Source organism: Lupinus angustifolius, chromosome LG13 (assembly GCF_001865875.1).
Source record: "Lupinus angustifolius cultivar Tanjil chromosome LG13, LupAngTanjil_v1.0, whole genome shotgun sequence".
Classification (NCBI taxonomy): Eukaryota; Viridiplantae; Streptophyta; class Magnoliopsida; order Fabales; family Fabaceae; genus Lupinus; species Lupinus angustifolius.
The window spans coordinates 2,801,286-2,816,318 of NC_032021.1; the positions used below are offsets into that span (position 1 = coordinate 2,801,286).

At 31.5% G+C, this 15,033-nt stretch overlaps 2 protein-coding genes across 2 annotated transcripts; one reads left to right on the plus strand and one right to left on the minus strand.

Annotated features, from left to right (window-relative positions):
* LOC109325980 (zinc finger protein ZAT5-like) lies at positions 5,214-6,372 on the plus strand. The gene has a single exon (XM_019558631.1). The coding sequence runs from the start codon at positions 5,367-5,369 to the stop codon at positions 6,297-6,299; it is 933 nt and encodes a 310-aa protein (XP_019414176.1). The 5' UTR covers positions 5,214-5,366; the 3' UTR covers positions 6,300-6,372.
* On the minus strand, positions 10,744-14,818 carry LOC109325727 (pheophorbide a oxygenase, chloroplastic). The gene is made up of 7 exons (XM_019558253.1): positions 14,206-14,818; positions 13,725-13,960; positions 13,476-13,602; positions 12,679-12,815; positions 11,802-11,961; positions 11,173-11,448; positions 10,744-11,076 (listed from the first exon to the last, which is right to left on the minus strand). The coding sequence occupies exons 1-7, from the start codon at positions 14,650-14,652 to the stop codon at positions 10,822-10,824; spliced, it is 1,638 nt and encodes a 545-aa protein (XP_019413798.1). The 5' UTR covers positions 14,653-14,818; the 3' UTR covers positions 10,744-10,821.

The window sequence follows — 15,033 nt, forward strand, 5'->3', positions numbered from 1 at the left end:
CAGACTGTTATATTCAATTTTATAGAAAAGATGTTTTATATTAGTAGCACATTATTTACCATTTACATTGGAATATTTCATATATTAAAAATGAGTGATTTTTAAATAAAAATAAATGCTAGATGATTGAAGCATAAAAAACTATACACCACCTTTTACACTATCAATGCACATTAATTAAATAGTATAATATATATACTATCAGTTCGAATATATATACATATTCAACATACATGTTTAAGATAGACAATATTAATTAAAGAGCTTAATTAATTTTATATCTATATTTCATTTTTTGTTTATACATTATAATTATCATTAGTATTAAATATTAAAATAGTCCAAGATGCATAAGGTACGGATTGATCTGTTAAAAAATACGAAAGATATTAAAACAAAAACGTGACAAAGAGTAAGTTCCAATAGTTACTTGTTGACTTGGTTTCTAATTAAGCTCCTGTATTTACCAATTAGCTTATATCTGGATATATAGATTCAAGTAACTTCTCTCTCAATTACAATTTACAATTAATTGATATTCAAATCATACAAACTTGAATATGAAATCGAACCAAACCCACTTTCTTGATCTTTTGGAACATGTAAATTAAACAGTATATACACAAAATATGGTATATAAGAAGTGGGTCACCGGTTTATGAACCCCAAAAAATGGACTAGTTTAGATCTAAGCCAGAAACATATAAAATACAATAACAACAAGTACTTCTCTCAAATAGAAAGATAGTGTAGTAGCTAGAATAGTGGTCATAACGTTAGTAGTGCTATGGCATAAACATCACTATAAATTGACTTAATATTTAATTATAGTAGAGACACCAATCCAATAGTGTGTAAATGAGAATCTAGAATTTCTATACCAAAAGTTCTTTATTATGCCTTTATATCAACTCAATGATGATTTATTATATACATAAATGTGTTAGTATGATAATTAATAATAAATTATTAAATGAGATGTGTTATTTATTACTAGGCAAAATACTATTGAATTAGTATAGAGACAAAAAAAGCTTTTGGTATACAGAGGATCAGGGATGACAATATAAGGATTTGAGCCCTTTTAGCAATAAGGTTGGACTAGGTCAGCCCATATTTTGACGGGCCAAAGGCAGACTAGGCCGAACTAGGCCGGGCTGACACGTATTGTCACCCATAATTGTACCTCTTTATGGCAACCATGATCAAATTATTTGTTCTAATAATTTTCATTTTGTTATGAAACCAATGACCGAGAATGTAATTATTATTTAAATACGTTAAATTTCATCAACAAGAATGTACCTATGAAAATTTCATCAACTTATGATCAAGAATGTAATTATCATTTATTTGTTCTAGATGGTGAAGAAGAAAAAGATTTGAAAGACGTTGATGAGGGTAGTAATAAAAAAGTAGAGGCATATTTTTCGAACAAAATATCTAATATTTAAAACTTATGAGTTAGAAATTTTATTATAAACTAAGAGTCTAAAAGTTTAAGATTATGCTAGATTGTTGTTTAGAACTCATAAGTTTTAAACTAAGATGATATGTTGTTGTGAACTTTTATTTGTGATTTTTGTTTTAAATAACATTTATGAGGCGTAATGATTATTTATTTTTGAAATTGTGATTGAGTTGGTTATAAATTAGTCTTTTGAAAAGAAAAACTTCAACCTTATCAAATATGGATTAGGCTTATATTTTGAGCCATTTTAACAATAAGGGTCGAGTCGAGCTAACCCATATTTTGGTGGGTCAGACAAGGACGTGCTAACCCATATTATCACCCATATAGAGGATTTGGGTTATGGAAATGAAGTTAATTAGATATTTCATTTACAGTTGATTTGAAATTCAAAATCCTATATATACATCTAACAATGGAATCCTTTTATTATTTTGTATATTTTTTCACTATTAAGTGTACATTGTTATTTTGAATGGGGTATTATACAGGTTATGGGTTACAACCCAGTGAGTAATATACTATATGCCTCACCTATCAGTGGACCATGACTTAGTGGAGGTGATCAAGTCAATGATTTAATTGAATTAAAATGATCAACAACTAACATTTTATTAATAAATTTAGGACCACTGTAGAATATTGGAACACTTCAATCTCTATCACTATTTCTATCTCCTTCAGTTTTCTTTTATGCTAACCTTCTAGCAAATCAATATATCAAATTATCTAAATTAGTATTAGTTTGTATGGTATAGTTCTACCCTCACCATGTGGCGTGGTTTGCTACATTTTAAAAAAATCAAACTTGGGTTGGCATATTTTGGTCTATTCCACTCATCAACAATGATTTATTTGACAAGACTATCTCATTTAGTTAAAAGCTTATAAGTTAGGAGTAAAAAAAATGTAAGATTAGATAATCTAGTCGATTAAGTAAAATTAATTGATACATATAGAATGAAATAAGTTACTAACTTAAAAGTCATAATTTATCTCAATTGGATTATTGATTATAAATATTGAGATATAAGTTATCAATTTATTAAATAAGCTTACTTATCAAACACAACAACTTATATTTTGTCACATAATAAGGTAGTTGATTAGCTTATAATATACTCAATGACCTTATACATGCATTATATTTAACTTCTTGCATCAACAGCGTGAAAAGCACATTCTTTCAACATGATGATATTTTAGTTGATAACAAAAAATGTCTTCTATAGAAGCTAAGCTAAATAAAATTGATTATTAAAATTCAACTAAAACCCCCATTTGGAAATGTGAAACCATTAGCATATTTTAGCCATAATTTATTATTGTGATGGATGAACTGCTGGGTCAATGTGCCTTAAAGCAGAAGGCAAAGCTTAACTGAAAGGGAATTAAAAGGAAGCATATTGTTGATCATTTATTACCAACCATGTCTTATTTTATGTCTCAAACTTATCACATTTTGCCATTTAAATAAAATAAAAATTTTAAAAACAAAAAATAACAAAAAGTCATATTTTAATTTATTTAGAACATAGAATGAGACATCATTCAAAACAAGTAATCATGCGTTATTGAGTAGGAACCGTCCTAAAGTCTTGCATACTTGCATGCTACATGTACCCTCCTTATAGTCCTTATTTAATTTAATAACCGAATCCTACACATGTCATGCCACTTACATGTTCATTTCTTTTCTTGTTCAGAGTGATCACTTCCTATCATATAATCATATATACTACGACCTAAAGTAATGAATAATGAGACAATTTCTTACAAAATCAAAATAAACTATTAGTTTGTAATATTTATCAATTTTCGTATGATATAAGAAGACTTCTATGTTGATTTTATAAAAGAATTTCCCACAACCAAAATACTAACAACAAAAATAAATATTATTATTATAGAGAAGAGTCCTAGATTCAATGTCTGACCATAAAAAAAATCTTTATGGGTGCCAAATATTTTGGTAATGATAAAAAAATACCAAATAATAATAGTAATTAAGTATTAGTATATTTGATTTCTTTGGAATGAAAGTGTTTGCTTGAAAGCAACCTCTAATAATTCTAATTGAATAAGCACTTTTATTAATTAGGAATGGAACTTATGAAGGTTGACATGCTTTTAATTAAAGTGCAATGTCACTTTGCTTGAATGGGTTAAAGTGTAAATAAGGTATAAGCATATGAGAGGTGAAACGGACTCTATACGTTAATTATTACCAACCATTCTCCAACTCTGGTAGATATTTCCACTTTATCAGTTACCTAAAATCAGATTCAGCTCCCAAGCACATAGTAATCCCCATCTCTAATTTCAACCTAATTTTTTCGTTCATACCCTCTAAAATTATGTTGACATATATATGTTTCAATAATACTAAAACTCACAAGTTACATTCATGCTCATTAAAGTCAACAATCTCTTTCACTCTCCCCACATATTCAATGTAGAACTTCACACTTGAATAAACTCAACAATATCCGAGGAGTCATTGTTACATGAGTATAGGAAGATTGAAGAGTCGCAAATGAGACACTACGTCTTGAACCAAAACCTTAAGACATTAGTTTTATGGACATTTTCTTCTTATAAATGTTTTCACTTCTCCCCGCATATTCAATGTGAGACTGCACACTTGAATAAACTCAAGAAATCCGATTTGAATTTGCATTGTTTAATCGTGGATGAGTAATATGCATCCAGCCCAACTACCATACAATGTGGTAGGCATACGCAACATTGGAAAATAAAATATTCGTTCATAAAAGTAAAACCCTAAGGAATAAATAATAAAGTTATAATATCTGAATAGAATGACATTTCATTCAATTATAAAAAAATATATCAAGTATTTGATTTCTTTTTTAGGTTCATCTTTTTTCCATTTTTTAAATATTTTTGAAATTTAATATATATTTATATTTTATATTTGAATTATATTTATATTTTTTTTATTATTTGTATATTTCTCATTAATGTGATTGGAAATGTAGATTAAGTGTGATTGTTTTAATCAGATTAAAAATCGTTTGATAATTTCTGAAATGTTAAATGTCAAAATAAATTCAAGGATGAATTAGAAAATTGAGACTTCACTCATGTACATCATATACTTATTCCAAATTTATTTAAATATATAATAATATTTAACCACAATCCTAAATAAGTGTTGTTTTTTTTTCTTTGATCAATATTAACATATACAATTACACATACATGTTAAACTATGCTAAATAAATTTCTTCTGAAAATGATGACTTCATAATTTCAACTCAAAATTAGTTTAGGGAAGAGTTCACTTCCACTCACATCAACAATAGTTGGCAGGGTTCTTAATTATAAAAATAGTTTTTTTTTTAATAATAAAAAAGGATGAAAAAATAGTAGTAGAAGAAAAACAGAAGTGAAGGAAAAAAAGCGTGGTGGTGATGGAAGCGTGGTAAAAAGGCGCGTGAAAAACGAAAAGGAACCTTTTCATGTTAATAACACTTCGAATGTTGGAAATGCAAAGAAGATTTTGGATGCAATACTTTTTGTGGAGTTGAGAAATATTACATGGTCTAAATCAATTTTTTTTAACTAAATATTTATTATTGATATATATATAAATGATTTAAATTTATTTGTTTATTTTAATAGAGTAACTGTTATAAGAAGGAGGATTGTTTTCAAAGTCTTTTGTTGCCATTCACTCACTCTCCTTACCCAATATATATAGCCACAGATATATCACTTCTTTTCACTCATATACTCATACCTTCAGTGTGTGTCTCTTTCTCTCTACTCTACTTCCATAACTTTCGTTTCTTATATATAAAATAATCACGTTTGTGTTCAGTTCTCATTTACTAGCAACATTAGTAGTTTGTTTTATTGTGTCAGATCAATGGAGAAGGAGCAAGGTTTGGGAAGAGAGGAAAATTTGGTGGTCATGGCAAAGGGAAAACGTACCAAACGGTTGAGGCTTTTGTCCCCTGATTGTGGTGGTGCCACTGCAGCCACATGCACTCATTCAAGTGTTAATTCTGAGGGTAGTTCCTCAACCACCACTTATGAGAGTACTGATCAAGAAGACCAAGACATGGCTAACTGCTTGATCCTCCTCGCTCGAGGTGGTGGAGGAAATTCTCACCACCATCATGATCATTTGAAAAAATCGCATGATCATGATGGTAGTGGTAATAACAATAAGATAGAGAAAGGTAGAAGCAGTGGCACTAGTGCTGGGAAATTTGAAGAGATGGCTACAGCTATAAACATTACCAAAACTGATTTCTTTATTTATGAGTGCAAAACTTGTAACCGAACCTTCCCTTCCTTTCAAGCTTTGGGTGGCCATAGGGCTGGTCACAAAAAGCCTAAGTTTGTGTTTCCGGAGGAAAAGAAAACATTATCGCAATTGCAACCACAACCGCAATCTCATGTGTTGACCAATAATGATAATTTTGAAGAAGCTGGGAAACCACACATCAAAACTACCCTTCCAATTTCGTTTCAATTGGAGAACCAGGCCAATAGATCAATTTTCAATACTAACAAGGCCAAGATTCATGAATGTTCCATATGTGGCTCAGAATTCACATCAGGGCAAGCATTGGGTGGACACATGAGGAGGCATAGAGCCGCCACAAACACCACCACCACTCAGGCTCTTGCAGCAGTGAAAGCGGAAGTTCAGCACCAGAGGAATATACTAGAATTGGATCTTAACCTTCCGGCACCGGAGGAGGATCTCCGAGAGTCCAAGTTTCAGTTTCCGGCAACCCAAAAATCTATAGTGTTGTCTGCTTCTCCGGCTTTGGTAGATTGCCATTATTAGGCCATGATGAGAATATTTGGGAGGAGAGTTATTATTTTGATCAATGATAGAATGTGAATCATTATTATTGTTATTTTAATTTACAATTATTATTAGTAATTATCATTCTTTGTTGGATTATTCCTTTGGTTGATTAATAATTGCTATTTTGAGATGTATATGATGATCATCTAATTGTTGAAGTTGGAATACTTTGAGTAAGTGGCTAGTTTTCTTAGTTGCCTCTCATTCACGAAAAGTGAGTGATAGAGCATCTTCATTTCCTTTTCATTTTTTTTATTTCTTTTAATTTTAATTCTTTAGGGTCTAAGACTCTAAGTTATAGCTTTGTTATTCTTTTACCGGAGAAACCAAGCGATGTGAAAGAATCAAGGGCAAAGAGGTATATGTGTGTGCGTGAGAAAAGATAGAAAGATTGAAGTGTGAAATGTGTATATATGGCTATAGTAATAGTTAGGGTTTGGTATCACCACAACCAAAAATCGTGGATTAGGTTCCTTTTGTGTGCTTTTGATTTTATTAATTTATTATAATAAAGCTAAAAGATCTCTTTCTTTCAGTATCTTTCTTTTTCACTTACACTGACTACCACATCTTCACTTTGTTCCATTAATGATAAGAATAAAGGATTAGCAAAACAGTTCGCTTATTTTTAAGTTTTAACACTCAAAAAGGGTACTTAATTGATATTATATGTTTCAATTAAATTACATGTCTATGCACCAAAAATTAAGTTATATGTCTGGCTATCTGTCTCTTAATATTAATTTGAATACACTAACAAGGTAAGTATTAATATATTTCCAGGTCCACCACCTCCTATAGTTATTGGTCATGTTTCTTTCTTTTTTTTCATTTTTTGATGTACAGCATTCATTAGTTTTATCTATTTTCTTAAAACTAATCAGTTTCACCTAATTAACCAAACTGTTTTAATTTGAACTTATTTTGCCGGTTCCTAAAGCAAATATATGGACAGATTAACTTCATTAAGTTTGATTTAATTATAACTTCTTTTATATAAGTTAATGTTAGTTTAATTACCAAACTAGATTTTAAATTATGGCATGGGAGTTCCAAATTTCTCATTTTCTCCATTCCATAAAAAATGAAATTAAAATTAAATACATAACAATAGCATTATTAGTTCGTCTTTTACCTTGAAACCATGGCATGAATGTCACCATATATTATTTAGTAAGAGGGGATACTTAAAGTTAGCAATAAAGAGATGTATAATAAAGATAGAAGACTTTTAAGTGAGTTACAGTGGCCACTTATCTAAAGTTAGTTATGTGCACGTTTTTGTGAATGCTGATAAGCCAAGCATGTGGACACATACATTGCGTGAGTTGTCTCAATGCATAACAAATATGAGAGAAGATATCACTCTTTGACATTGGCACATGTAGTTGGGGAACTTAACTTATATTCTATTTCTTAACTTGTTATACTTTTTCATAATATTTATTATAACAAAAAAAGGATGTTACATCCTAACACTATAATAGTATAATGTTATTCCTATATCAATTTCTTATGGTTGGTGTAAAATAGTTATATGATCAATAAAACGTATACTATTCATATATATTACTTTTATTTAATAATCAGAAATGATTAATATATAAATGTTGAATAATGTTAATATAAAAAATTCTTAGTACATGAACTAATTTCTCTCCATACTTATCTATATACTTACTACTTTTAGAAAAGAAGGATAGAGAGAAAAGATGAAAGAAATTATTAGAATATGCTTCAATTTTATCCGAAACAATTTTGTAAGGGGTAAGTAAAATATATCTAAGCTTGTCAGAACGATAGAGTCATGCCATGAATTTTGATAAAGAAAGAAAGAATGAGAAAATCCATGAAAAGAAAGCTTCTTGATGAATCAAGAAGTATGAGAGAAAATGAAATTTTTCTATATATAATTGAATCACAAGGAATAAGAGATCATTCTTTATATACTACAATGTCTAACTAATAACTAACTAGTTAATCGATTGACGAAAACAATATTACATCTAACAAACTGAAATCAACTAACAACTGCTAATATTTAATGTGACCAGAAAAAATTGTTTTGCTTGTTTTGTAAAAGGCCTATTTTTAATTTTCAACAATATTTCAGAAATTTGTCTTAGCAATAATCGCATGAACCTTGCCTTATTAGGAGCACCGATTCATTTTTAAAAATATTCTCAATCATCATGAACTTGATTGACTTTTTAATCCTACTCTTGTAATTAATTCAACAAAGAGAGAGTGAGAGTATTGCTACACGTATAGTCTTGTAGTAGTGTGACATAAAGTATATAATTAAGACTTTTTTCTAAAAATTATTTGGCCTGCATTCAGAACTGAAACAACTGGATGGTTGTAATTAAATATAGCGTTGGGGTATATACAATTGTGTAGGAAACTAAACTAAACTAAAGTATACATTATGTTATGTGTAGTTGTTATTCTTTTCACTTAGACAACGTGTGTTGTAAAGTTTTAGCATTTGTTCACGGTTTTGGTGATAGAGACAGTGCTCTAAATGCATGAGTTGGTTTACTATGTGGCTTGTTGTCCCTACTTGTAACCCCATAATAACAAAAAGTAGGCATTGGCTGGCACTAAATTCTATTTGTGTTACTAAAGTTAAACAAATTTCCACTCAACTAATCAATTGCTTCACTTGCTTAATCCTCTATTAGTGTTGAGTATTGACCATTAATATGGTTTGGCTCCAAGATACATCACATAACCAATACCATTCATTAAGATACGAATTATAGTGAGGTTTGGTATGTTGTGATGGAACAATAATTGTGGGTCTAATTAATTGGCCCTCTTTTTCATTTAGTGGTAGTTCTTAATTTGGTGGAATGTGGCTACCTAAGATCTACTTCACTAGTTTGGGTTTGGTTAGCTTTACCGTAGTAGCTATGTAGTAGTTACAAATTGTTTAAAACAACTTTTAAGTAGATTTGGACATTGCTAACAAAATTGTGGATTTAACAATAAATCATTGTAAAATTATATAGGTTTCACAAACCATAGTGTGAATTAAGTTTCAATTAGGTAGAGGGTTAGTGTGTCGTGGCAGTCTCAGAAGTATTAGTCATGTAATAAAAGAGTCGGTTAATAGACTTATAAAACATAAAATATGAAGTTTTGGATTCAAACTTTTTTTTTGTATTTCCAACAGATTTTTTCAACCTTTTGGGTAAAGAATTAATCACTTTCGGGATTTGTGATTGTCCTTTTCAACAAGTTTTCTCTTTAAAATCAAACCCTTCACCTTTTAGTTATCCTAAGGAACTAGCGAAACCTTATATCATTAGATTAACTCCTTGTCAGTGGATTCAAAATAATTTAACTACACAATTTCCTCCTCCCATCAATAACTTTGCCTCAAAAAAGTAATTAGCAATTGCCATTACATTTGTGCTAGGCCCATGAACTTTAAATCAACCTTCAAACGCATTTGCGGTTCAGCTTGTTACAAGTTTGTTGTCCCAGATTTATCAAGACTCAAACTAATAATTGTGTTATTATTAAAGAACACATTTCTATTTTTATGGGAAGGAAAATGTCTATCTTTAAATAATACTTTTGAAAAATTGTTTACGCCAATCATAAAATAAATATTTTTGTGCAAGTAAGAAAAATTAAATGGAAGCCAGTCTAATTATTGGAGGAAGACCAAAAAACATAAGAGAAATAATAAAGAAACATTATTATTTATGATATATCATTATTGGCGTCGTTCTATTCATGTGGTCGGTCTAATAGGATAAATGTTTAGTTGTTGTATGTAAAAAATCAGACTCAGGCCCAATTTTATTTGAGTAATAATGTCTATAAAATGATTCTTATATAGACATTAAATAATCATTATTAAGTATAATTGAAATAAAGGTATTTAGTTTTCTTTAAATTATAAGTTTTGTTTAGAAGAGACTTAGCAATTAGCATCCAAGGTGATCCAGTCCAAACTGTTTAAATCCAATTTTTAAAAGAAGCCCACTTTAATAATTGGTTTCAGCAAAGAAATCCAAATGTCTGCTTTTAAGGAAGAGCCTAAGGCGATGAGATAATCCAACCATTACCTCTAGGAAGATTCAAAGTAACAATATCAAAAATTCATTTTTTTATTTTATAAAATTGATTGTATTAGGGCTTCGATTTTTATACAATTTTGAAGTGTATAGTCAAATTCTTTGAATATTGCAAAAATATACATAAAGGCTATACCAAGTTCACTAGTTCCTTATGTTTCATTTCTTTGTATATTTATGAATATGATTTGTATGCCAAACATTACTCTACAAAAGTTAATCTTTTTGATAGAATACAATACTGAACTAATCATACAATGATTCAATGTATTAAATCTCTTAAATTAGAACCGAACATATGAACATAATAAGATATATTTAAGGTCATCGGTTAAACTAGTCTCTAGTGTAGAATAGACAGAGATTCTTCGATCATATATATATACACAAGTATAATACAAGTGTGTTTAATCAATATCAGCATGAACATAATCCACGAATACAAAATTGTTTTGGAGTTGGTTAAGGGCAAAAGCTAAGCCTGCAGTGGCAAGTGCAAGTGCAGCCAAGATTACACGCAATTGAATATCTGATGGGATCCCTGATGTTGCACAAAACAAAACTGTTGCACCAATTAGGATTTTTTGCCATGTTTGGAATGCCTCATAAGCTTTTTTACATGATGAACACTTTAGTGTGTGCTGTTCAAATCTATCCATCATCTACACAAACAACAATAAGTTGGATTTCATTCTTGGGTTTGTGGAAAATGTGGGTGGGTTTAAGTGATTAAGAGACATGAAATTGTCAGGCCATACCTGACGTTTCGATAAAACTGTCGATGGCAACTGCTGCTGATCGACTGTTCCGAACCATTCTGGTTGGCTGTTGCCGTGTCGTCTGAGCCAATTGCGGAATGCGAGGACAAAGCGATCGGCTTGTGTTGGTGTGAACGTGATGTTTGTGTACTGTTTATTAATGTCACCACCGTCTTTAGTTGCTGAGAGAAATATTTTCTCTTGACCTTGAAGAACAATCATATCTCCATCATATACTTTGTTTGAAGTCCAATGTTCATACCATCTCGGAACCACCTGAAGGAATGGGTAAGGTGAAAGTAAGAGCTCTAAGTAAATAAAAGGGAAATGATAAGGTAACACTGTGGGTAAGCTGAGTTGATTGAAATTGAATAGACATAGCTAAATGTGAGTACATGAGAGAAGAAAAGAGAGGATCTAAATCCCTCATTATAAGACAAGGTTTTAACATCCTTCCCCCTATATTCAAATTAAGGAAAAGGTAAACGTCAGTGTCTCTTTATACTTCGCCACAATAAATTGATGAATCTCAGTTGCCATACTAGAAAGCCACGTTTTATGTCAACTTATACTGCAACAGTAGCAATGATGATAGAAGGAAAATGACGACATTGGACATAGAATCTTACTTGCCACCAGGCAGGCCCTGGCACTGTGAACTGGAAGAAGTTTCGAGCACTGCAGACAATGGATCGCGTCTTACCAGGCGCCATGGGGATATTGAATGAACATATCCATATTACCCATTTCTGGTCCCCAACTATTGGGAGTTTGGTATCGATCTCGATTCTGCAATAATTATGTCAACTTTATTGATCAGCTGTAGCAACAAATGAAAAGGAAAAGCGATAGCATCCTAACCTAAAGTGGTAGTATGCAGAATATGGTTGTCATATATGCCTCTCACAGCATTAACTAGATATAAATATCAGTATCAATATACCTACTGAAACTGACATTGATCATTCAAGCATTATCCATAGAATCACACAACTGATCTGAGAATGCTTTCCAAGCACCTCACAGTCACACATAGTACATAGTGAAACTCAAGATAACTTAACATGACATGTCTCATCTTAAACACTGGATGGTATATTACGGTTTGATTAGAAAGACAGTTACACATTTCCAAAATTACTTGCCCAGTGGTCCTTTAGGGGTGAAAAAGAAAGAAATTTACAAAAGAAAAAAAATATACGATTCCTCTGAACTATTAAAATTGACTGTGTGGTACTGAATTCATCCACATGCAGGAAGCTTTGATGATCTATTACATTTTCATTTCGCAAGTATGTGGAGACAAGATACATGAGTTATGATGTAATGCATGATATGCGGCACTTTGCCCTTAAAGATGAAAACACGCAGACAAAAACATGTACAAATTTCATACAAAGGTCTTTCATTGTTAAATGCGGACATTGAATAATTTTCAAATGAAACAAAACCTAGATACATGTGTCATTTACTTCCAAAGAAAAAGGCCAAACGCCATTGGCTTACTTGTTCATAGAATAACATGGTGCAATAAATTTAGCACTGATCTTTGGGTTCCCATCATTAGCTCCTGCAAAGCCCCACGGACCACGAGAATCCATCTTGAATGTCAGAGGCTTGGCTCTGTCTCTTCTTCCTGTAACCTGAAGAGTATGGATCATTCTTATGTTAGTGAGTAGGAATTATTGAACAACCTAACAGTACCAAATAATTCCAACTTTAGCAACAGCTTATGTCTAGGTAGTGTCAAAATTAATAATACATAATAGCTAAATAAACTGCTAATATTCCATTAGCAAAATGATAAAGGAACACTCGACTACAGGGACCATAATGCATGATGTGAAGAGACACAATGCCAAGTTGCAACAATTGTATATTAGAAACATATAGATGGTAAAATTTTAAGATCTAAATAATTGACTTTCCCTTTAAGAGTAACAGCGTAACCTAATTCGGCCAAACTTTTTAAAAAATCATAAAAGAATAAACTGAATGTTAGAAAATTAACACTGACAATCAAGGTTTACCATAGCCTGTACCCATGAGGAGGGCTTCTCAATTACTCCAACTTCAAAGTTTTTGAATATACTGATCATGCCGCAGTTTCAGTAAGATATATAATAAATGGAACTAACCAAAAGATTCTCCCTAACAACAATCTTTTATTGCATCAGCATAACATTATTATATTCAACAAATTTCACTTACAACAAGGACAAAATAAAATACTAGCAATTACCGAAGTGAACGAATATTAATATCCTGCATCTAGAAGTCATGTTGGAAGGTATTATTTATACCTTGTGATGAGCAAAATCAATGTGAGAAGGGTCAGAGACATTTTCCATGAGAGTATCATAGCCATAGAACAGATCACGCTGAATGTTCACTGTAGCAAACTCTGGTTTTTCAAAATCATCAGGCAACCTACACAGTACAAAAAGTTAAAACTAAAAACACATTTTAAGTGGCTCAATTAAACAAAGCTTATTTATGAGCATATAAATATAATTTAAATAAACTAATCAGAATTGATTTAAAACAATTACAATGGAGGTTTGGATGCATTAGCTTTCTCCCAACCATTCTCATCAGGCCAAACAAAGAGCAAGCCCTGAGATACCAAGGTAGGGAATCTAGTAGCACATGCTCTTGGAGCTCGAACGGCGCGAGCTTCGGGTCCTTCGGACATAGCCTGAGGGATCTTAACACAGCTTCCACACCCATCAAAAGACCATCCATGATAAGAACACTGCAAGTTTCCATCTTCATCAATTCTTCCTTCCTGCAAAAACCAAATAGTCATTTTTTATCAGAAGAAAACTTTTCCACTTCATCAATCCTTCCACTCTCTTCTATCGAAAGCTAATTAAAAAAATTGGTCATCAAAAAAACATTTTTACATGAAAATCTGAAAAATAAGCCCAAAAATTCAGCTTCTCCTCCTAAAAGCTGATATCAGAACAATTTTATAAAGATAAAAAAGCCTAATTTGTTATAGAAAGAACAAAGAGAGAGGATTATACTTACAGATAAAGGGGCAAGACGATGGGGGCATTTGTCATCTAAAGCAACCCATCGTGAGTTCAATTTATCGTACCAGAGCACAATTTCACGACCCAGAAGCTGAAACTGTGTGGGATAATCTGGGTTCAGATCTTCAATTAACGATACTGGGTACCAGTGATCCCTCCATGAAAACTTGGAGGACGAGGTATCATCATCAAATTCATCATCAATATCGCCCCTTTGTGCTTCTATATACGATTGATCTGATTCAATTGTTGTTGTTGTTGGCGCAGCGACGCGTAAAGGGGTTAGGGAAAAGTGTCTTTTTTTTCTTCTGGGTATGGTTTGTTTCGTGAAAAAAGGTTCATTCGTGAAGGATAAAACGGGAAGAGAGTTGAAAGATTTGGTTATCGGTGATGAAAGTGTTACTATGGTTGCTAAAGCAGAGGTAGAGTGTGGTAATGCCATCAAAGTGAGTTTTTTTGGTAATAGTCGTAAATAGAGAGAGGTTGAGAAGAGATATAATGAGTGAACAGAACACGATTGTTAAATCTCAGAAGTTTGCGTGCAAGTTTCAAATGCTGTCATCTTTCCTGTTTCCAGACAAAATTCTATTCTAGACTCAAGAGTGTGTTTTCTGTTTGTCTTGCCTTTATCTGAGTAAATCAATTATGCTAATCTTTTTCCTAATGTGTTTTCCAACAAATGTTTCCGGAAAAATGATATAGATAAAGGATGCCAATATATTTTTAGTGATTAATTATAGTTTACAGTTCTTCATTTGCTACAAGATAAGATTTTGTACATCTAATGTCATTAGCACAGAGTCTCATGCATTCGCTTCCTTTT